Source organism: Mytilus edulis, chromosome 11, assembly GCF_963676685.1.
Source record: "Mytilus edulis chromosome 11, xbMytEdul2.2, whole genome shotgun sequence".
NCBI lineage: Eukaryota > Metazoa > Mollusca > Bivalvia > Mytilida > Mytilidae > Mytilus > Mytilus edulis.
This window is the reverse complement of record NC_092354.1, coordinates 38,548,153-38,568,612: the sequence shown is the minus strand read 5'-3', so window position 1 is coordinate 38,568,612 and position 20,460 is coordinate 38,548,153. Positions and strand designations below refer to the sequence as shown.

The window sequence follows — 20,460 nt, the reverse complement described above, 5'->3', positions numbered from 1 at the left end:
GATGTGAAAAAATAAAAATCTATAGAAAATTGTATACATGTATTTATTCCTTTCGATATTTGATTTTTGATCTCTGTGAAGGTGTGTGTGTATGTAAAATTTTAGTTAATATAAGATATATTGTACATTTTAGTAGAAGTTTTGCATTCCATAAACAAATCAAACACAGAAACACTAGCTCTACATCTCAGACTGAATAATAGTATATCAATAATAAAAGAAAAATCAAATCTTCTCTTTTTGTACCAAAATAAATACTTTTGTTGGACGCTAAAATTTCTAAATATTTCCTTTCTAGCTTTCTACTATTCTGTTTTCAAAGATTAAGCATCAATAAATGTTTTTTTTTTTTTTATATATAAAGCAAAGAAAACAACTAGGGAATTTAATTGATAGATTTTTAAACTTGAATTTTTTTTTTAAAGTTTGCTCAAATTTTTCCTTCATTAAACTATCGACGTTTTTAAAATAATTTGAATTTTGACTTAAATTCTTTTAAATGTTAATAAAAAATAATCTAAACATGTTACAGTAAATGAGCTTTTCCCAAAATATTTTTGCAAAAAATTGCAGGAAAATAAAATAGAAAAAAAATTAAAACAATTAACAAATTGGATGTGACAGAAGGTAAACAGAGAAATAATCAGTCTGATGTATATAGCTTACACTAACATATCCCATTCCTCGTGTCATGCTTAACATAGGTGTAAATCCAATCCGTTCCTTAACTTAGGACATGTACAGTTTGTTTATAAATATTTCTACATGTAAGAGAGGTAAAAGACAGAAATAAATACGACAGATCTAAATGGTATATTCTAATGTAATGCATATTTTTGTGCAACAGATAAATGCTTACAATAATTAATCCTGACGTTTATAAAAATGTTACAGAATTTTGACATAAAAGAAAATTTCAATCAAATCAAAATGAAATAAAATAATCATAAAATAAATTAAAAAAATATTTTTTTGTATTTCTACCTTTTTTTTTTGATTTTGCCCAAAACTAAAAAAAAACAATGAAAAACTTGAAGAAAAAAAATTTGACTACCATTCCAATTATAAAAAAAAATGTTCTAGGATTTTTTATTATTCCAAAACTAAATTCAAAGTCTCTCAGAATGCATTTCATTTCAAAGATCTAAGTTGGCTTATATTGAGACAGTGAGATTAAAGGACAGCCCTTTTATACTTCAGAAAACAGACTTTTCCTCATGACAAAATTTACCAAAAATAAAAAGCATCAATCAAAAATAAATCTATTGCATAAAAATGTGATATAACTGCTGAAATTTTGAGTTGGCTGTTCAACATTTTACAGTCACAAATTTCTGATTGTCCAACAAGAAAAATGTGCAAAAATATAAACTCTGCTTCAATATCTGGTTTCTATGACAACACATGAAAATGCATAACTGAAATTTTAGTAGAGTCTTGATTAGTATGAATATAAATGGAGGAATTACTCAAAATATTCTTGATCCCTGTTTCATACTGTGTTTTTATATTTACCGATTCTGGCTAGGATTTCAAATTCAAGTCTTATAGTGCCCTAGTGATGAAGATCTTTCAAATGGTGATAGTGTGTCCAATATTTATCTATATGCAAACTTTTACTATCAGCCCATTCATTTTATAAGGTACCAAGTCTGGTCGATTGAGAAAAATGTGATTTTATAAAATAGGTTATTTCATTTCGTGGTTTAGCAAAAGTATGGATGCCTCTAAGCAAATTGGTATTTAGTTGAAAATCTAAATTTGTGGCTCATGTTTACCAAAAGAATCTATGAAAATTTGTTCCCCAAACATAACAAATTGAAACGATGGAATTTTGTTAGGTGCATCATATATAGATGGTTATCCCAAAATATGTTTTATAAATTTTCAGGACTTTCAAAATGACTTTTGTTGCTTCTCACACTAATATTGTGCATAAAACTACTGGTCTAACTATGCAAAAGAATGCAAATCATGAAATGTGTTGATAAAAAATCAAAGATGGCTGCCATGAAAGAAATGTTCTAAGCAGAAAATAATCTACAAAGACAGAATACTAAAAGAGTTATATCTGGAATTAAGCAGACTCTGAAGAAATAATTATATGTCAACAATCAAGAACATTCTGAATAATTCCTGTAACCATGGTTACCTACACGAGTTATACTGTTATGCTGAAAGAAAGATGGCCACCATGATAACTAATATTTATATATTGAGCCACACAGCATTATGGTTCTACAGCATCTTCAGCCTTTTTCATACATTACACTATTTTATAATATTCTTATATATAGACAACAAAAATCCTAATCTTTTAAAAAAAGTCTGCATATATCTTATATATATCAAGTAAAATATGTCTTAAACATGGCAAAGGAAACCTTTATATTTAAAAAAAAAAACTAAATTAAAAATAAAAACCAAGAAATTCAATATTTAGTTAATTTTTAATCATTGTATAAATCAGATTCAAATAATAATAAAAAAAAAACATTTAGGTTTCTTTTTTTTCTCAAAAATATACATAATTTCTTATTTCATCAGATCTTTTTCGACATTTCAAAAATTTCAATTTTATTGAATTCTATTTTTATAATTGCAAAATTATTTGGTCAAAATTTTCTTATATAGCCTTACAGTTCTTAAACTACCCTTTCTTTTGTTGGTTGGTAAAAAATTTCTAGTTTCTGTCTCCAGATATTAAAGAATTTTAACATTATTGGAAAAAATCAGAGTTATCTCCCATATTTCATAAAATGCCAAAAGGCTTATGTTTTTTGGGTTACAAACCTGTTGAATGATCTTTTGCTGTTTCTCATTTTCTTCCTTTAAATCTTTCACTTGTTTCTTTAATGTTACTTCTTTCTTCTTTGAATCTTTTTCTGTTTTCTGTAACTGGTTTTCTAGTAGTCTGTGAATTATATATCCAAAAGAAGAAGTTAAGACATGTCATTCTATTGTCCTTATCATTACACAATTAGTATTTAGAAAACAGAAGGTGAAGGTTGATATGTATTTAGAAAACAAAAGGTGAAGGTCGTTTGTATTTAGAAAACAAAAGGTAAATGTCAATATGTATTTTGAAAACAAAAGGTGAAGGTCAAATACTTCCTCAAGCCTATTGTGATGGCATTACAATGCCTTCTTTAAGTTATATCTTATTTTCAACACATATATACATGATATATTCATTGGTTAAATAATTTTCCTGTATTTTGTTGGTATTTGTAAACCATAAATTAAGAGTGGAACAAATGAGCAAATTCAATTGAGCTTAATTGCATGATTTTTCAAAACAGAAAAAAAACAACTATTAAACTAGATCCCCCCCCATAAAAACCTGAATCTCAAATAATTTTCAAACTTTCGTCACTTTTGACTTACTCCTCGCAAATCTCACACATTAAAACATATGGAGCTTCATCTGGACACATTGTACTTTTGTTTGCTGTGATAATCCTCTCAATACGTAAACGTCCCAAACAATCAGGACATCCACAAATGGAACCTTCGTCCCAGTCTATAGTGTTGTCATGGTGACAATTTGTATACTGACAATCTTCAAAACTTTCTTCCGGACTTGGAACTTCTATGTTTTCTACTTCCAATAAATCTTCAAACTGAGATTCAAGATGGCCATCATGGCTGAACATTTTATCAGTTAAATTGAAATCTGATGATATAGTTTCTCCAAAACCTGATTCAGGCTGTGAATATCTCATACTTGTACAATGTTCACCATGTTCATTTTCAGAACATGTGCTGTGTACATCTTGTTCATTATCAGAACATGTTAAGTAAGCACCATCCTCAACAGACATGTCGTCTGCTGAGTGATCTAGATCAGGGAAATGTTTTCTGTTATGAAAATCTACATCAGTCAGATGTTTGTCATATAAATCTTCTGCTGAGTGTTTATGAGATTGATTTTTGGATGAAAGTTGTTGATGATGACAATGGCAATTATTTTCATGAACACAATCGGTGTGATCATCATGTGACTTAGTTTGATGAACACATTTATCACATGATTGGTCACATGGTACATTTTGACCGTCTGGCAAGTTACACATATTGCAATTAGAATCACTTAATACTTTAAGATTGTCACATAATTCTGTATGGCATATTTCATCAGAAATATTTTCTTCTTCGAAAACTAGTTCATCTGAATCCACATGTAATTTTGCTAATAGATTTGTAACCGGTTTATCTATCATGTCAGGAGCAATTTCACTATCATGGTTTAAATCGGTTTTATGATTGTTGTCAGACTGATGATCAGGATTACTGTGATTAACTTGGTGCCAATCATGATTAGTTTGTTCATTCTCTACTTTACCATCATTCTCCTTTTCAAATAAAGAATCATGGTTATGAGTTTTATCACAATCAATATGATTGTCATCACATTGTGTATGACGATGATCATGAAAACTATTAAAAGGATTAATACTCTCTTGACATGATTCATTAATTGTCTCAAGTTTGCCTGAATTTGAAGTCTGACTGTCTTTAGCAGATAAATGATTTAAGTAATCACTAATATCATGATTACCATTAGGTGTAAATAAAGCTTGGACAACTTCACAGTTTTTATGGCAGACATGATGTTTATTTGATGTTTTCTGTTCATTCCCACACTGACAAACATCATCAAGTGGTGAACATTCAATTAAAACATGTTCATCCTCCTCATCTTGTTCATTAATCACATGATCATGAGGAGAATTTAAATCAACAGTTTCATGAGAGTCAGGTTCACAAATCTCTGTCATATTTTGTTCAATACTATCCCATAATTTTTGTTCAAATTTATTGTTTGATTTTTCAGCACTATATTCCATTTCATTAACGCCTCCTTGACATAATTCGGAAAACATTTTCTCATTATTGTTTTCCACAACTTCTATCTCATTAATGGTGTACAGATTTTTGTTAAAAACCCGCCCACCAGTAGAAATATTATTTTCCAAGGCTTCTTTTTTGCTTTCATCATTGTTTATAACAACTTGCTCTTTTTCACTATTTTCATCACTTATACAAACTTTTACCTGATCATCAGTATTTTCCTCATCATCAAAACTATTATCAATATCCCAAGTTTCACTATCATCTATACTTTTTACATTTTCCCTTTTTTCAAAAGCTGTTATCTCATTTGTAGAAATATTGCTCCCATTTTCATTATATATTCCTAATAAATTATCCAAAGGCTCCTTGCACGCATTAACTTCATCCCCACTAAGATTTACATCAGACATATAAAGCTCACTTTGCGAGTTTGTATCACAAGTAATTTCAACATCGCCTTTGTTATTCTCATGAGTATCAAAAGATGAACTTTCACTATTTAATATACAATGGTCATTAGTGTGGTCATTTTCCTCATCTTTTAAAGTGTTATTATCTAAACTATGTAATTTAACATTTTCAAACTCCTGACCAATAATTTTCAATTTATCCTGGTTATCAATGTCAGAAGATGTATCACTTCCATCATCCATTACATCAACAGCCAAATTATCAATGCCTTGAAATTGAGGCTCTTTTTCAGCTATCAATGAATCATTTTCACTTGTATCTATATTTTCAGAGAATGTGACATTGCTTATTGCTAAATATCTAGACATCGCATTAGACACATCATACCCTTGACTAAAATCACTGGATATTTTGGCATCCACCTCATGAAAATTACCATGCTCCATTATTTGTAAATTACTATCACTTTTGTCTGTGTTCATAATTCTATCATTTTCATTTTCTACATCAATATCACTTTTTGGTTGTTCAATTTGACCATTACAAACGTCTACAGGTCTAGCAATTTCAGATATATTTACAGCCATGTTATCAACCCCTTTAAGTTCTGATTCTGGTTCTAATTTAGTAGTTATTAATGAATCACTGTCAGCATTGTCAACTGTTTGAGAGAATTCATCACTTCCTGTACTAATACTGCATTTGACATTCTCTTCACTCATAATCTGGTTCTTCCCATCCTCAACAGGATAACAGTCACCCTCAAGACTAACATTACATTTTTCATCCTGGTCCCTTGTAATTTGGTCCTTTTCATGCTCAACAGGATAACAGTCACTCTTAATACTTATATCAAATTTAACACCCTGGTCCCCTGTAATCTGCTCCGTTTTATCCTCATCAGTGCTACTGACACTTTCATCAACACGATTACATTTGACATCCTGGTCACTAAAATTCCCGTTCCCAGGGTTACTAGTTATATCGCTGTACGAACTCTCGAAAGTTTCTGATGTCACATGACTTTCGTTTAAACCTGAATCACAAGATTCTACAAGTGTACTATCATTTAATTCCCCCTTCAACTTTGTTTCATCATGTGACACAATATCTTTCAATTTCAGTACTTTGGCAGTCAGATCATGTGATTCAAACTCCTCCTCCTCATTTTGATCTAAGAGCACATGTGACACCCTTGTTTTTACTGAATCGTCAAATGTCCAATATCCACTTGTTTCATTCATTAAATCTAAATATTGGACAGACACAGCATTTGGATTGTCAATCAAAGATATTGATTTGTTATTGTTCCATAGTGAACTATTTCTTGTGGAATAATTTGAAGTGATTGATTTGTCATCCTCATCATCTGATTGGTTGTCACCAGTTGATGCTGCTGCCCCCATTGTTGAACTTTGACCAGGCTGATCAACCTCTGTTCCACCTATAATTAAAAGAAAAAGTCATTAGATTAGTAATTATTATCAAAACAATTTTCCAAATATTTCAAAAAGCTAAATAGACTATAAAGTTATTGTTGCAATAATATTCTCTACGTATAAACCTTCTACAGCAGGAAGTCCCTCTTGTAATCTTGTTGAACATGCATGTCTGCTTGTAGAACAAGATAATGGTATGCAACTTTCAACAAGATCCCTCTTTTAAATCAAAAATATGAAGCTATAGGGCATATGCCAATGATACAACATCCCAACAACACACAAACTCAACTTATGCTTAACATACTGTCTCTCAACTAACTATTTGAAAATACCATTCACAAATCCAGAGGCAGATTTAGAAGGGGGCCCAGGGGGCCGGGACCCCCCTTATCTTGGAAAAAATTGGTTGATTATATAGGGAATCACTGAAGCATGACCGGAGTGGCCCCCTCTGAGGCAGTCAGTGGGCCCCCACTTATGAAAATGTCTAGATCTGCCACTGAAATCTACAGTTACATTTGAATTTTTGAATTTTAAAATAAAATTTTACATGTCTTACTATAACATTACACCCATTTGTTTTAGGTTTGACAAGGTTTACATTCCATCAAATTGATACATAGTCAAAGATGGAAGCTTTTATTTATAAAATGTTGATAGATGTACGAAAACAACTGTTTGTGACCCAACAAATGCTATGTCTTGTAATTAAAAAGAAGTTATTGTCAAATCAGTCTGTCTCCATTATTCAGAAAAAACTGTGTCAAGGTCACACATTAAAAATTACAAACGACACGATTTTTGTGTTTTATGGCATTATGTTTAAGTTTTGAATGTTATGTTTAAATAGTCAATTACATTATTTTAAAACTTAGCACACAACATTGTGCTAAAAAATATTCAAATTTTTACCCCAAATGAAATCTCAAAATTAAAACACATGTGGCATAGTGTTTTTAAATTTACAAAATAATTTATAACGAATGACCAATTACATTATACCCAATTTTAAATCTAAAATATTTTTTTAAAATTTTTCAAGATATACAGATTTTATTGATGCTGGGTTTTTTTAAAACAAAGAAAAAATAATTACACAAGATACAAAATAAATTACACACCTGCTAGCTTTGTCCTTAAATTACCTAACTTCAAAAAAGTAATATTTAAGTAACAAATAGATACATGTAATAATGTTGACTTTCTGTCACTTATTGACCTTATAATATCCAAGTATCGGCAAACTTATCTAACAATTGACACTTTGGTTTAGAGATTAGCTGACACTTCAAGTTAGAGATTAATTTAATATCAAAATAAAATACCTTTCTCTACAAAAATGTTTGGGTTAGAGATTAAAAAGTGTACAAATCCTCAACTTGATATTTTCTTTCTTTCTTATAAAAACAAACTTTTCCCTTTTGATTTAAAATTTCTGTTAAGCTTGAGTTTAGTTTATGAAACCATTTTTGTGGGTTTAGTTTTGAGAGATTTAGGAAATATGCTCCAATACTTTTGACCCCAGTGCTTTTATTCTTGAAATCTGTGTCCTCAAATTTTTTATCAAATAACTTATTTTTTGTATTCATGTGGAAACAATTATTCTTTTATTTGTAAATGAATGAGTGTTTTAATCATTTTTAATTCATATTTCATAAAGATAAAACAGAGTAAGGTTTAAATGACCAAAATACAAATATCAATCATCAAATGATTATCAAAACTATAAAATATTTAAATTTTCTATATTATATAAGATCATGCAGTTTGAAAAAGTTTTGTAAACTTTTTTAATACAATAAAACAATTAAAAGTTTTAACTTTTTAAATTCAATTAAACAAATTAAAGTTTCATAAACCTTTTTTTTTATGATTATATCAATCATGTCAACGATCATTAATAATTAAAAAAAAATTATAATGAAGTTTGATTCTAACTTCTATTTTGATATATTGTAACTCACAGAACATTAGTCCTTTGGCATAAATTTCCAAAATTAAGTTCTTTAAGAATTTATGAAGTCAAAACCTAACCAGAACTTTCTTCCCATGTTAAACTACAAGTTGTAAAATTATATATTTATTATTGCCTGGGAAAACTTTCCTTGAAATATTTTTTTGACAAATTTTCCTTACTAGAAATAATAAAATATTGTGTAAATGGGGAAAAAGCACTTGTATTACAAGATGACCACCTGGTGTCATTCAGGACAATTGACCAGTCACATAAAAATATTGTTTATACTTTGACACTTTTCGTGTACCCAAAACAAATAAAAGAAAACATATAGTTGCGTAATGTTGTTGTTGGAAAAAGATTTACATATTTGATAACTATATTAAATCACATCAGAGATATAAAACAAGCCATAAATGTCTAAATCACATATTGACCTTGACATAGCAAATACAAATATCAGTCTAAATGTTCTCCCACTAAGCCAAAAATAAAATTCAAAGTTGCTGTACTTACCCACCTCAAAAGCACTGTACCCAAAATATTTGATGACATAATTTATTTCATATTATCTTTTAAAGTTTTTTTCATGCTCTTGATCATAGTTTTCTTGTCTAAAATCTATAACTAATGCTGCTGGCAAAAAACAAATGATATCCCTACCTACATACTACCCTTCAAGGCATGGGAAGGCAACAAAATGGTCAAAAAAATTTACTTTTCATACAAAACTAATATATATACAACAAGAGGCTGTCACAACGACAGCAAACCGGATTTATAAACATTTATTTGTGTCCTGGCAATATCACAAGAACCATAACTGATGAATGCTGAAAGTGAAAATCGTCAATATCAAATTTGACCTCCATTTTGTAGTCAGTATCAACATATTAAAATTTGAAAAACTTAGATTGAATGGTTCATTAGTAAATGCAACAACGTGAATGGAAACGCCATTTTACGATCTTTCAAGAACCATAACTCCTGAACGGTAAAAGTCAAAATCGTCATTATTGAACTTGACCTCTATTTTGTCATCAGTAACAACATATAAAAATGTCAAAAGCTTTAGTTGAATGGTTTATGAGAAAATGCACGGACACGACTGGAAACACCATTTTTCAATCTTTCAAGAACAATTAACTCCTGAACGGTAAAAGTCAAAATCGTCATTATTGAACTTGACCTCCATTTTGTCATCAGTAACAATATATTTAAATTTGGGAAGCTTTGGTAGAACAGTTCATGCGTAAATGCACGGACACGACTGGAAACTCCATTTTTCAATCTTTCAAGAACCATAACTCCTGAACCGTAAAAGTCAAAATCGTCATTATTGAACTTGACCTCCATTTTGTCATCAGTAACAACATATTAAAATTTGGGAAGCTTTGGTAGAACAGTTCATGCGTAAATGCACGGACACGACTGGAAACTCCATTTTTCAATCTTTCAAGAACCATAACTCCTGAACCGTAAAAGCCAAAATCGTCATTATTGAACTTGACCTCCATTTTGTCATCAGTAACAACATATTAAAATTTGGGAAGCTTTGGTAGAACAGTTCATGCGTAAATGCACGGACACGACTGGAAACTCCATTTTTCAATCTTTCAAGAACCATAACTCCTGAACGGTAAAAGTCAAAATCGCCATTATTGAACTTGACCTTCATTTAGTTGTCAGTAACAACATATTAAAATTTTAAAAGCTTTGGTTGAACGGTTCATGAGTTAATGCACGGACAACATTTGATTGCCGCCTGACCACCCGCCCGCCCTGCCGCCCGCCGTACATCCCCAAATCAATAACCGACATTTTTGTCACAAAAATCCGGTTAAAAATAAAGATAGTAAGAAAAAAGACACAACTTACAAGGTTATGCGTTAAAACTATATCTGTATGTTTTTCAACATAAAACTAGTCAAATTAAAATGTAATGGCAATTTTATAGCAATTCTATTTTATATACATGGTGTAGTATCTTATCATTTTGAAATGACATTTCTTCATCTGAATCAAAGTCAAAGGTAACAACTCAAAACATGAAGTAAATCTATTAACTAAGAATTTATATTAGAATCATGACATTTATATGTAAGCCTAGTGAATTAATCAAACAATTCTGACTATTTTATATCCTTGAAAGGACAGTTTATTTATTGACTCAAAATAACTTAATATAAATCTAGTCAGTCCTTTAATTCTAAGTCTATTTACTTTTTTTTTGAAAGTTACTGTTTTGTTTCTTTTTCAAATAATTAGTTACATGAAATATGTTTACACTGTCAAGGAGGAATTTGTTAAATGTTTTGATGGTGGTCTAAAATCTTTTTATCCTTTGTTAATTTTAAAAATTTCAAATAAGCGTCCAGTTATTTCTCAATTTGATTAAATTTGAGAACATTTACAAAAATAACATGGAAATGTGTTATTTAAGCCCTGTGATTGTCATTCCTGTGTAATGTAAAGTTTCATCAACAAATGTTTGTGACAAACTGAAACTTAATTTACTTCCTCAAACCCAACCTGCATTTATCTCATTTCCTAATTCACAAATGTTCAGGCTAAGTCTTAAACATATTTTTGTATGAAGTATACTCACTACACACAAACTCAGAGGTTGTAAGCTGATTAAATCTAAAAATGAAAGTTGCACGAGAGTAAAGGTTTGGCACACCATAAACCTGACTTAACTACACAACTTTCATTTTCAAAGTATCTTTCCAATTAGTCTATATTATGACAGTAATTTAATTATCAATAATTCATCAAATTCATTTGAAAAGATTTAAATTGAAATTAAGCAGATTAAAAATGACAGATCTTTTTAATATATATATCTTTCAGATGTACTTTCAAAACAATTTGAAAATTATTATGTAACATATCTACCCTGTGCCGTCGAATTCATTGTCCCGGTTTAATTATTCCATGTGAAAAATACTCCTATTTCCATTTTCGTTATTTAATACTATAATAGTCGGTAATCGCAATGTGACGCCTTGAAAACATTAACAATGATTTATGACTACTGAATAATTTTATCTCTACTTTTAAAGTCTTTAACATGTTAAATGCACTTTCTATACATCAAGGAAGTCCTTTTATTTCACATATATCTTGTCATGTAGGTGTACAGTCTTAAACTTTGACCGACTTTTTAACTTGCTGTTGTAGAAGAAATTTGTAAATACAACACAACAATGTGTAGGGCGCATTCAGTAGTTTTGTTTTGTAAATAAACTATTAAAGAATAGCGCTTCAGTCTTGTCCTTACAATTTTTCACATAAGGGATGACTGGCAGAAATTCAAAGTTGTCAATGAAAAACAGAGGGAAGAGGTGGAATTTTGCTATGCTACAGGCCTTCTACGGATTGGTTGATTGATTGTTGGTTGCTTAACGTCCAGTGGCAAATATTTCATGCATATTCAGGACGAGAACAAGTTTACAATAAACACAATAGGTAGGTTGATACAAAAGAGGCCATCTGGGATGATGGTCGGGGAAATTTGGACTGCCACTGGAAAATAAGGGTATATTGGATAGGGACAGAAATTTTGCCTTGCAACAGGCCACCTACAGACCCCTCAAAGAGTTGTTGCAAGGGTTCTTAACGTGCAAAGAGCGTGGCACTCTCTTTACACGAGGCATCGGATTAAACGTCCCCCTTCTGACCGGACGTGACTGCGAACTTGATACATCCCGCACAGCCAAACGGACGCCCCACTTCGGCAAGCGTTTTACTGCCGGTCGGGAGAAGACCAAGTGACCATATTTCTATACCCCAGTCACCCTTGGGGTATCTACGGATTGGTCAAAGAGTTGTTGTAAAGAGTCTTTTACATGCAGAGAGTAGCAAAAAGACCATTCACATTTACTGTTACAGAAACATTTATTGTACTAATGTCAAAGATAGTAAAAAGAAAAATGACAGAATTTAGATACCAAAGGGACAACGAAAAACATAACAGTGGTGGGTCCAGAAATATTGATAAGGGGAGCCCACTACCTAAAATGGGGGCAACTCCAGTCATGCTCCAGTGATTCCCTTTATAATCAACAATTTTTTTCCAACACAAAAAGAGGAGGGGAATGGCACTTTGCCTCCCCTTAATACTGCCTCTGCATAAGCGAGACCTCAGGGACCAATATATATGAAATAGTCCCAGGAGAGACCTTAGGGACCAAAATATATGTAATAGTCCCAGGAGAGCCTATAACTTCACCCACAACAAAAAACTTAAATTGAACTATCACCTATGTACTGTATACAAAATTCCTATAGAGACATCAAACTGGTTTTTATATCTGTCAATCTGATCTTATCACCTCTTTCAACCCTAGGATCCTTCTAAGTGACAAAATATCAAATTAACTCTACCTGTGGCCTGAGTTGTAATAATGTCCATTTCACCTTAACATGTACATTTCTATTCAACATCAAATAGTTGTAATTAACACTTATAATTTCTCAGGTGAGAGAAATATCCCCCTCAAGGTAGATTTCAAAATTACTAGGTTAATTATTTGTAACAGTTATGTAAAATCTTTGTTCTTTGTGATAAGTATTTAAATCTTCTTTTCAACAATTTTGTTAAGAAATGATCAACTTTGAGTGTCATTTAGGAAATATTGATTTTAAATAGTTAAATTGATATTTAAAAATGTTGATCTATAAATCCAGGATTTAGTTTTTATTATGCATAATCTCTTTCTAAATCCAAGATGATTTCACATTTTCAAGTATTATGTCAAAATCTTTAGAGAAATTTGATTTTAAATAGTTTGATATTTTAAAACATTGATCTATAAATCCTAAGATAAAGATATATTATAATAATGTATATAAACATTTTCCCAAATACTAAAATAATTTGGTATCCCCAATTAGTCAGACTTAGAATTTGTCTTATTTAAACATATATACACTACAATTTAGCAAAATAAAGAAGATTTAAATATTTTTTCTAATTCCTACTCAAGTTTTAAATTCATCACATGTGTTGACTCAGTGACCTTTGAACTGTTAAACAGATTTTTTGTTAAAAAAAAGAATACTTCATCTAAAAATGTTGGAAATATAAATACCACAACTAAACACATCCACACTTGAAAAAGGGCCCCCACATCACTTCCTTTTGACCCCTCCCCCCCCCCCTTTAACATTTACATGTATGTCTACCTCCATAAGCATATTCTGTAGATTTTACCATCTTCCAATTCACGAAATACACTTAAGACAAATTATCTTCATCCAAGGGACAATAATATTTTAAAACACCTATGATTCTGGGTAGTTCCGTTTTGAAATTTGATTAAAGTATGACTTACCGAAGCAATATAAATAAGTCAAGTTAATTGTAATTATCATAATCAAAATTATTGTGCTCAACTAAGTCTCCTTTCATATACCTCATCAGAATCATCTGAGTTGGCTCTTACTAAAGATTTATCTCCCCTGACTTACCTGGTGGAAAGAGTTTATGAAGAAAACAACAGGTACAGCTGGACATAATTATCTCCCTTAGTTCAGCAGCCTCAAGATTAAATTATGTCCCTTTGTTCAGTAGCATAAAGATGTTAAAGAACCACAACATTCATGAAACCCACTGTGCACATTTATTGTTTTCATTCTAAATCCTCATTTAACAGGTAAATTCCAAAAATTCCAATTAATCAATTCAAATGACATTAATTGTTATGTAAAAATGTAGAATAACATTAAAACATATGTAATATTTCCATAAAATTAATCTATTTACGTAATATAGTTCATTCCGCAGCACACGATAAAAATGTAATATTTTCCGAAACAATTAATCAAGATTTTTTTCAACAACATCTTGTGAAACCAAGTCATTGACTGACTAAAAATTTTAAAGATGACCTTAATCCCGTCAACATATCCATGATAATCTAATATTACGTAGGTTTCTCCACATGTGACCAGTACAATGGTCAGTCAAAAACTGGCCAGAGATGTCCACTGGCCGTGAGCTGAATTAATCTAGTCACAAGTACGTGTCAATTAATATTCATTTTACTGTTTCTCTCTTAATATAAGTTTATACTCCATCAAGTCAATAAATTACGATAACCTATTTCGTAACATTGTTTACATAAAAATACCAATTGAGCCATTCATTTAAAAGATGTTGTCTTTTTAGGCAAACACTAAACTATCCAGTTTTGATACTGTTAAAACAAATAAAGCAAAACAGTGTTCTAACTTGCAAATTTTGTTGTTTTTCCGTCAGAAAAATAGAATTGTTAGTTTCTCATAACTGTTGAAGTGTGATGCACATGGCGGTCAATAAAATATGCCTATACACAAGACACTGTTCTAGTGTGTTTTAACATCTTATGTATAAATAATCCAACATTCTTCCGTTTTGCAATTAAGTTGTTTTCAAACAATAGGTACATATGCACTTCAATCAGTCTTTAATACTACACTTTTATATATTTAACTCAGAAGACAACAAAATATGTGAAATTTTTGTAGAAAGTTTTTAAACAATTCCATTTCTATAGTATCCATTCACATCATCAGTCCTAAAAAAATCCAAACTTCTCAAAATTTAAGAGTTGTTTTTTTAACAATAGGTATGCACTCCATCTATCTTAAGTTGTCAATTTAACCTCTAAGAAATCGGAAGACAACAAAATATGTCAAATTTTTGTGAGAAAACTATTCCATTGTTATCCAGGTTTCACTACTATATCAAATGATAATCCTTTCTGCTTAACCTTCCGAAGTATTTAACATGCAACACAAACAAACACACCCTATCTGGTTTTCAAATATTTGTGATATAAATCGTAAAGCTATATTGTTGCAAAGTCAGTTTTCATAGTAACATTTAAATGTCACCCAAAATAATACACCCGATGTCCCGAATACAGGAAATATGATATTGTTCAAAGATAAGATAACTGATTAAGACTGTCTTCATCTTGTTCAGGTAGTTTTTGATCACGCTGGGTCATTCGTTACAAAGATTTTCACATTTAATACTATGTTCACACACAACATGGGTCATTTGTAACTAAACTTTTCACACTAACTGTGAATAGAGATTGTCTTCCAGCTATGAACCAGAAATTACAACTGCTTCTTTCTTTGTGTGTAACATTCCTTTTTCAACTATTTTTTCCCACGTTTCTTTTTATGTCCATATAAAACAGTACTATCATAATCAAAGTTCAAAATCAATGGTACTACAAAATTGTTTTGTCTTGCAGCTATGAAACAGACATTACAATTGCTGTTTTCTTTATGTGTTTTATTCCATTAATAACCATTTTTTGAAACATTTCTTTGAACATAATGTCCATAAAAATAGGACATAAGAAAAATTCTTGAGGTTGTATAAAAGTCAACATTATTGCAACTTTAAAACAAATGGTTCCCCGAAATGAACAGCTGCATTCATAAAGAGAAGATAACTATGTAATGACCATTTTAGGAACATTAACAATCCAGATACAGTCCAAATCAAATTAACGTTTAATCACATCGCATTCATAAAGAGAAGATAACTATGTAATGACCATTTTAGGAACATTAACAATCTAGATAAAATCCACATCAAATTAACGTTTATTCACATGCATTCATAAACAGATGATAAATATCTTCATTGAGTATATAATGACCAAATAAGGAACATTAACAACGCAGATAAAGTCCACATCAACTGGATGTTTATTCACACTGCATTCATGAACAGAAAATAAATATCCCGATCTACTATCTATATTGGGAGCATAAAAAGCCCTATTTGCAGGTGCAGATACACATGATACAATTGCTTGAATTCCTTAGAACAATGACTGTAAATGCTAAGAACTCATCAATCTATACAGTGCTTATATAGGTTGATATCCAGAAGTAGTAAATATTTTATATTTTAATCATATCCTAGCAGAATATCTTCGGCACTTCATGGTCAAAAAAAACAAAAAATCTATAGAATTGCTAACATCTAGTTTTAGTCACAATGTTCTGGTACCACTCTTGTTTTGTTTATTTACTATTTTTTTCTGTTAAAATACGTCAACCCATGTCACAATAAACTAAAGTTTAGAATTATTGACTTATTTTCAATAACATGATTGTGTTTTCAATCAAAGTTCAAAGTCATCAACTATCTGTCACTGGTTCGACACCCAAATAAATCCTCACAGCCTTGTTTGTATTCAATGTTTAAAAAAATTTAAGCAGTCACAAAAAATAAAATATCAGAGCTGCGTTAACTTTTACATCCTTATCATTACTTCTTGAACAATGTTGAAAACATATGAAAACATTCAAAGCCTTTCCTAAAAAAAGAAACTTCCATATGACTTTGACAAAGTCAGTTTATGCATAAACACCTTAACCTAAATAATACAATACCACCATGGAATGTTTGTTAATCCAATTAATTTGTTAAGGGATTATCTACTATAGCTAATCCTAGGAATAACTAATTTCTATTGTCTGATTCTTTAGAACGTTATATTGGGTGATAATATCACTTAAGTGAAAAAAACATAAAATTGACAGGTGAAAATAGCCTTATTGAGTGGTATTAAATTGTCATTGATGTCTTAAAAACTGACATGCTATTTTGACCTCAATTTAACTTTATAAGTATAACTGGTTTATATGATCATATATTTTTCTTTCCTTTTGATTAAAAAGTTTAAACTATTCTTTGTCTTTAATTTAACTATATAAGTATAAATTGGTTACATGATTCTCGATGATTAAAATGTTTAAATTATTAAATTCTTAATTCTAAATTTTTATTAAGCACATGTTTGCACACAAACTAACAAACATCATGGTTCCGATAAAACTCTAATGTAACAAAATGTTGAAATGGTTCTTGATATAAAAATAAGCAGATGTTGTATGATTACCAATGAGACAGCTTTCTACCAAAGACCAAATGACATTTATTCTTAGTAAACAACTATAGCTAGTTCAATGTACAGCTTTCAACAACGAGCAAAATCGAGACCACATATAAAATTATAAGTATACTGGGAGTGTGGTACTTGCCAACACCGTCATTCTCTTAGATGAATTTCATTGGATTTACTATCACACTGTGCTATTGATATAATATCATTTATGGTGTTTTAATGCCACTTTTAAGCACCGCATTTAGGCTATTTTTGTTGTGGTCAGTTTTTATTGCTGGAGGAAGCCGGAGTGCCCTGAGAAAACCACTGACCTTCAATAGGAAAACTGACACTCCTAGTCAATTAAGATTGGAAATTTGGAATCAAGTGCACCCTTACGAGAGGGGTTCGAACTCACAACCTTAGACCACTCTACCCCTCTATTCATAAAATAATTTCTCTTATGTAAGCTTAAGTATGTAGCAAAATGGTAATTATGTCTTTTATATACCAGAGACTACTTTACAATTTATTACATAATATTTATCTGCGCAATTTGTTTAACTGAATTTATACCTTTATATGTGACATGCCTTAAATTTTGACAATTTAAGCCATAAGATTTAAAGCTCATCTATATTAATAAATCTACATTTTCATTCAAATTTATAATAACATAGTTACCTTGCTCTAGAACTATTTGTTAATTGAATATATTTGTTGTTAAGTTTTAGTTTCAATATCAATTTTTATAAACAAAATATAAGGCCATTAAACAAAATATTTACCATATTTGTTATTTGCCTCCTGAGAGAAAAATTTGTAGAGAGCAGGTCAAACAATTTTTTTTTCTAAATATTTAGACTATGACTTAACTACAATTTTATGAATAAGAAGACTTGGTATGGTTGCCAATGAGATAACTTTCCAGCAGAGACCAAATGATGCAGAAGCTATCAACTTCAGGTCACTGTATGTCTGAAGCAAGAGAGACAGAAAACACACTACATTTTATATTGGCCTAATGCATTTTTAAAGAATCACATGAACGATTTGACAAACTGATAAATCACATGTAAAATTGCAGTCTTGTAATGACATCTATGCATTGTGACAAATATAGGCCAATGTATTTTCTTTCTTGATACAACAAAGACTAATTCACCAGAAACACAGTAAAACATAACTGTATATTTTTGGCCTAATGCATCTTTAAAGAATCACATGAATTGTTCACCCGACTGATAAATCTGCAGTCTGCATTGTGACAAAAAAGGCCAATGTATTTTTCTGTATTGATGCAACAAAGCCCATCTTACAAAGACAACCACATCACACAAGATATATTCTATCAGATAGCCTTATTGACTGAGAGGGTATTAACGGTCTGCATTCAAACCAACAAAGGAATTACCCAGACAACTGAAACTATTTTACCCACCATTTCACCCTGAGAATTTCACAGTTAAATATTGACTTAGAAGTTAGATTAAAAAAAAAGGTTTTGGCTGAACCATTGTTATACCAGAAGTCTTTTTATTAAGTAAACTAGAGGCTCTCAAGAGCCTGTGTCGCTCACCTGTTAATGTGTTTACTGATGTCGGCCATCTTCGTTGGTAGGCGTGGTCATTAGACACTTTTTTTTTTAAAAGATACCCTAGTATTATGATTGTGGCCAAGTTTGGTGAAATTTGGCCAATTTGTTTTAGAAAAGATTTTTATACAAGTTACAAAAATGACGAAAAGTTGTTCAATATTTACTATAAAGGGCAATAACTCCTTAAGGGGTCCTCTTACAATTTTGATCATGCCGACTTATTTGTAGATCTTACTTTGCTGAACATTATTGCTGTTTACAGTTTATCTATATCTATAATAGTATTCAAGATAATAACCAAAAACTGCAAAATTTCCTTAAAATCACCAATTTTAGGACAGCAACACAACAACAGGTTGTCCAATTCAACTGAAAATTTGTGAGGGGATATATCTTATTCTGATGGACATTGAAATCTTGAAAGATTTGCCCTAAATGTCTTAGTTTCAAAGATATAAAGCAAAAACTGCATTTTACCACTATGTTCTAATTTTAGCCATGTCGGCCATTTTGTTTGGTAGGCTGGGTCATCGGACACATTTTTTAAACTATAAACCACAATGATAATTCTGGCCAAGTTTTGTTAAATTTGGCATAGTAGTTTTAGAGAAGAAGATTTTTAGAAAAGTTACAAAAAATGACGAAAAGTTGTTAAAAATTGACTATAAAGGGCAATAACTCCTTAAGGGGTCGACTGACAATTTTGGTCATATTGACTTATTTGTAGGTCTTACTTTGCTGAACATTATTGCTGTTTACAGTTTATCTCTATCTATAATAGTATTCAAGATAATAACCAAAAACTGCAAAATTTCCTTAAAATAACCATTTCACAGGCAGCACCCCAACAACAGGTTGTCCGATTCATCTGAAAATTTCAGGGCAGATAGATCTTGACCTGATTAACAATTTTACCCCTGTCAGATTTGCTCTAAATGCTTTAGTTTTTGAGTTATAAGCCAAAAACTGCATTTTACCCCTATGTTCTATTTTTAGCCATGGCGGCCATCTTGGTTGGTTTGATACCCCAAGGATGATTGTGGCCAAGTTTGGTAGAATTTGGCCCAGTAGTTTCAGTGGAGAAGATTTTTGTAAAAGTTTACAGACGATGGACGACGGACGACGGACGACGGACGCAGGACGACGGACGACGGACGCCAAGTGATGAGAAAAGCTCACTTGACCTTTCAGGTCAGGTGAGCTAAAAATCAGATTTTATTTATAGAGTATTATGAGTGTAAATGTCAGAACTGAACAGAAAAAACAAATCACTTAACATCTTAACATGATCAA

At 30.8% G+C, this 20,460-nt stretch overlaps 1 protein-coding gene across 13 annotated transcripts in view; it reads right to left on the bottom strand.

Annotated features, from left to right (window-relative positions):
• Positions 1-20,460, bottom strand: part of LOC139495540 (unconventional myosin-Va-like) — a 92,662-nt gene that overhangs the window by 15,275 nt on the left and 56,927 nt on the right. For 3 of the 13 annotated variants that reach the window (XM_071283795.1, XM_071283797.1, XM_071283799.1), the window contains 2 exons: positions 2,794-2,914; positions 2,157-2,174 (listed from right to left, as the gene is read on the bottom strand). In XM_071283795.1, the coding sequence (XP_071139896.1) occupies positions 2,157-2,174; positions 2,794-2,914 (139 nt within the window). Of the gene's footprint in view, positions 1-2,156; positions 2,175-2,793; positions 2,915-3,387; positions 6,713-11,565; positions 11,881-12,940; positions 13,048-14,142; positions 15,456-20,460 lie in introns of those variants that run through there. The other 10 variants (XM_071283804.1, XM_071283809.1, XM_071283798.1 and 7 more) reach the window with 8 other exon arrangements.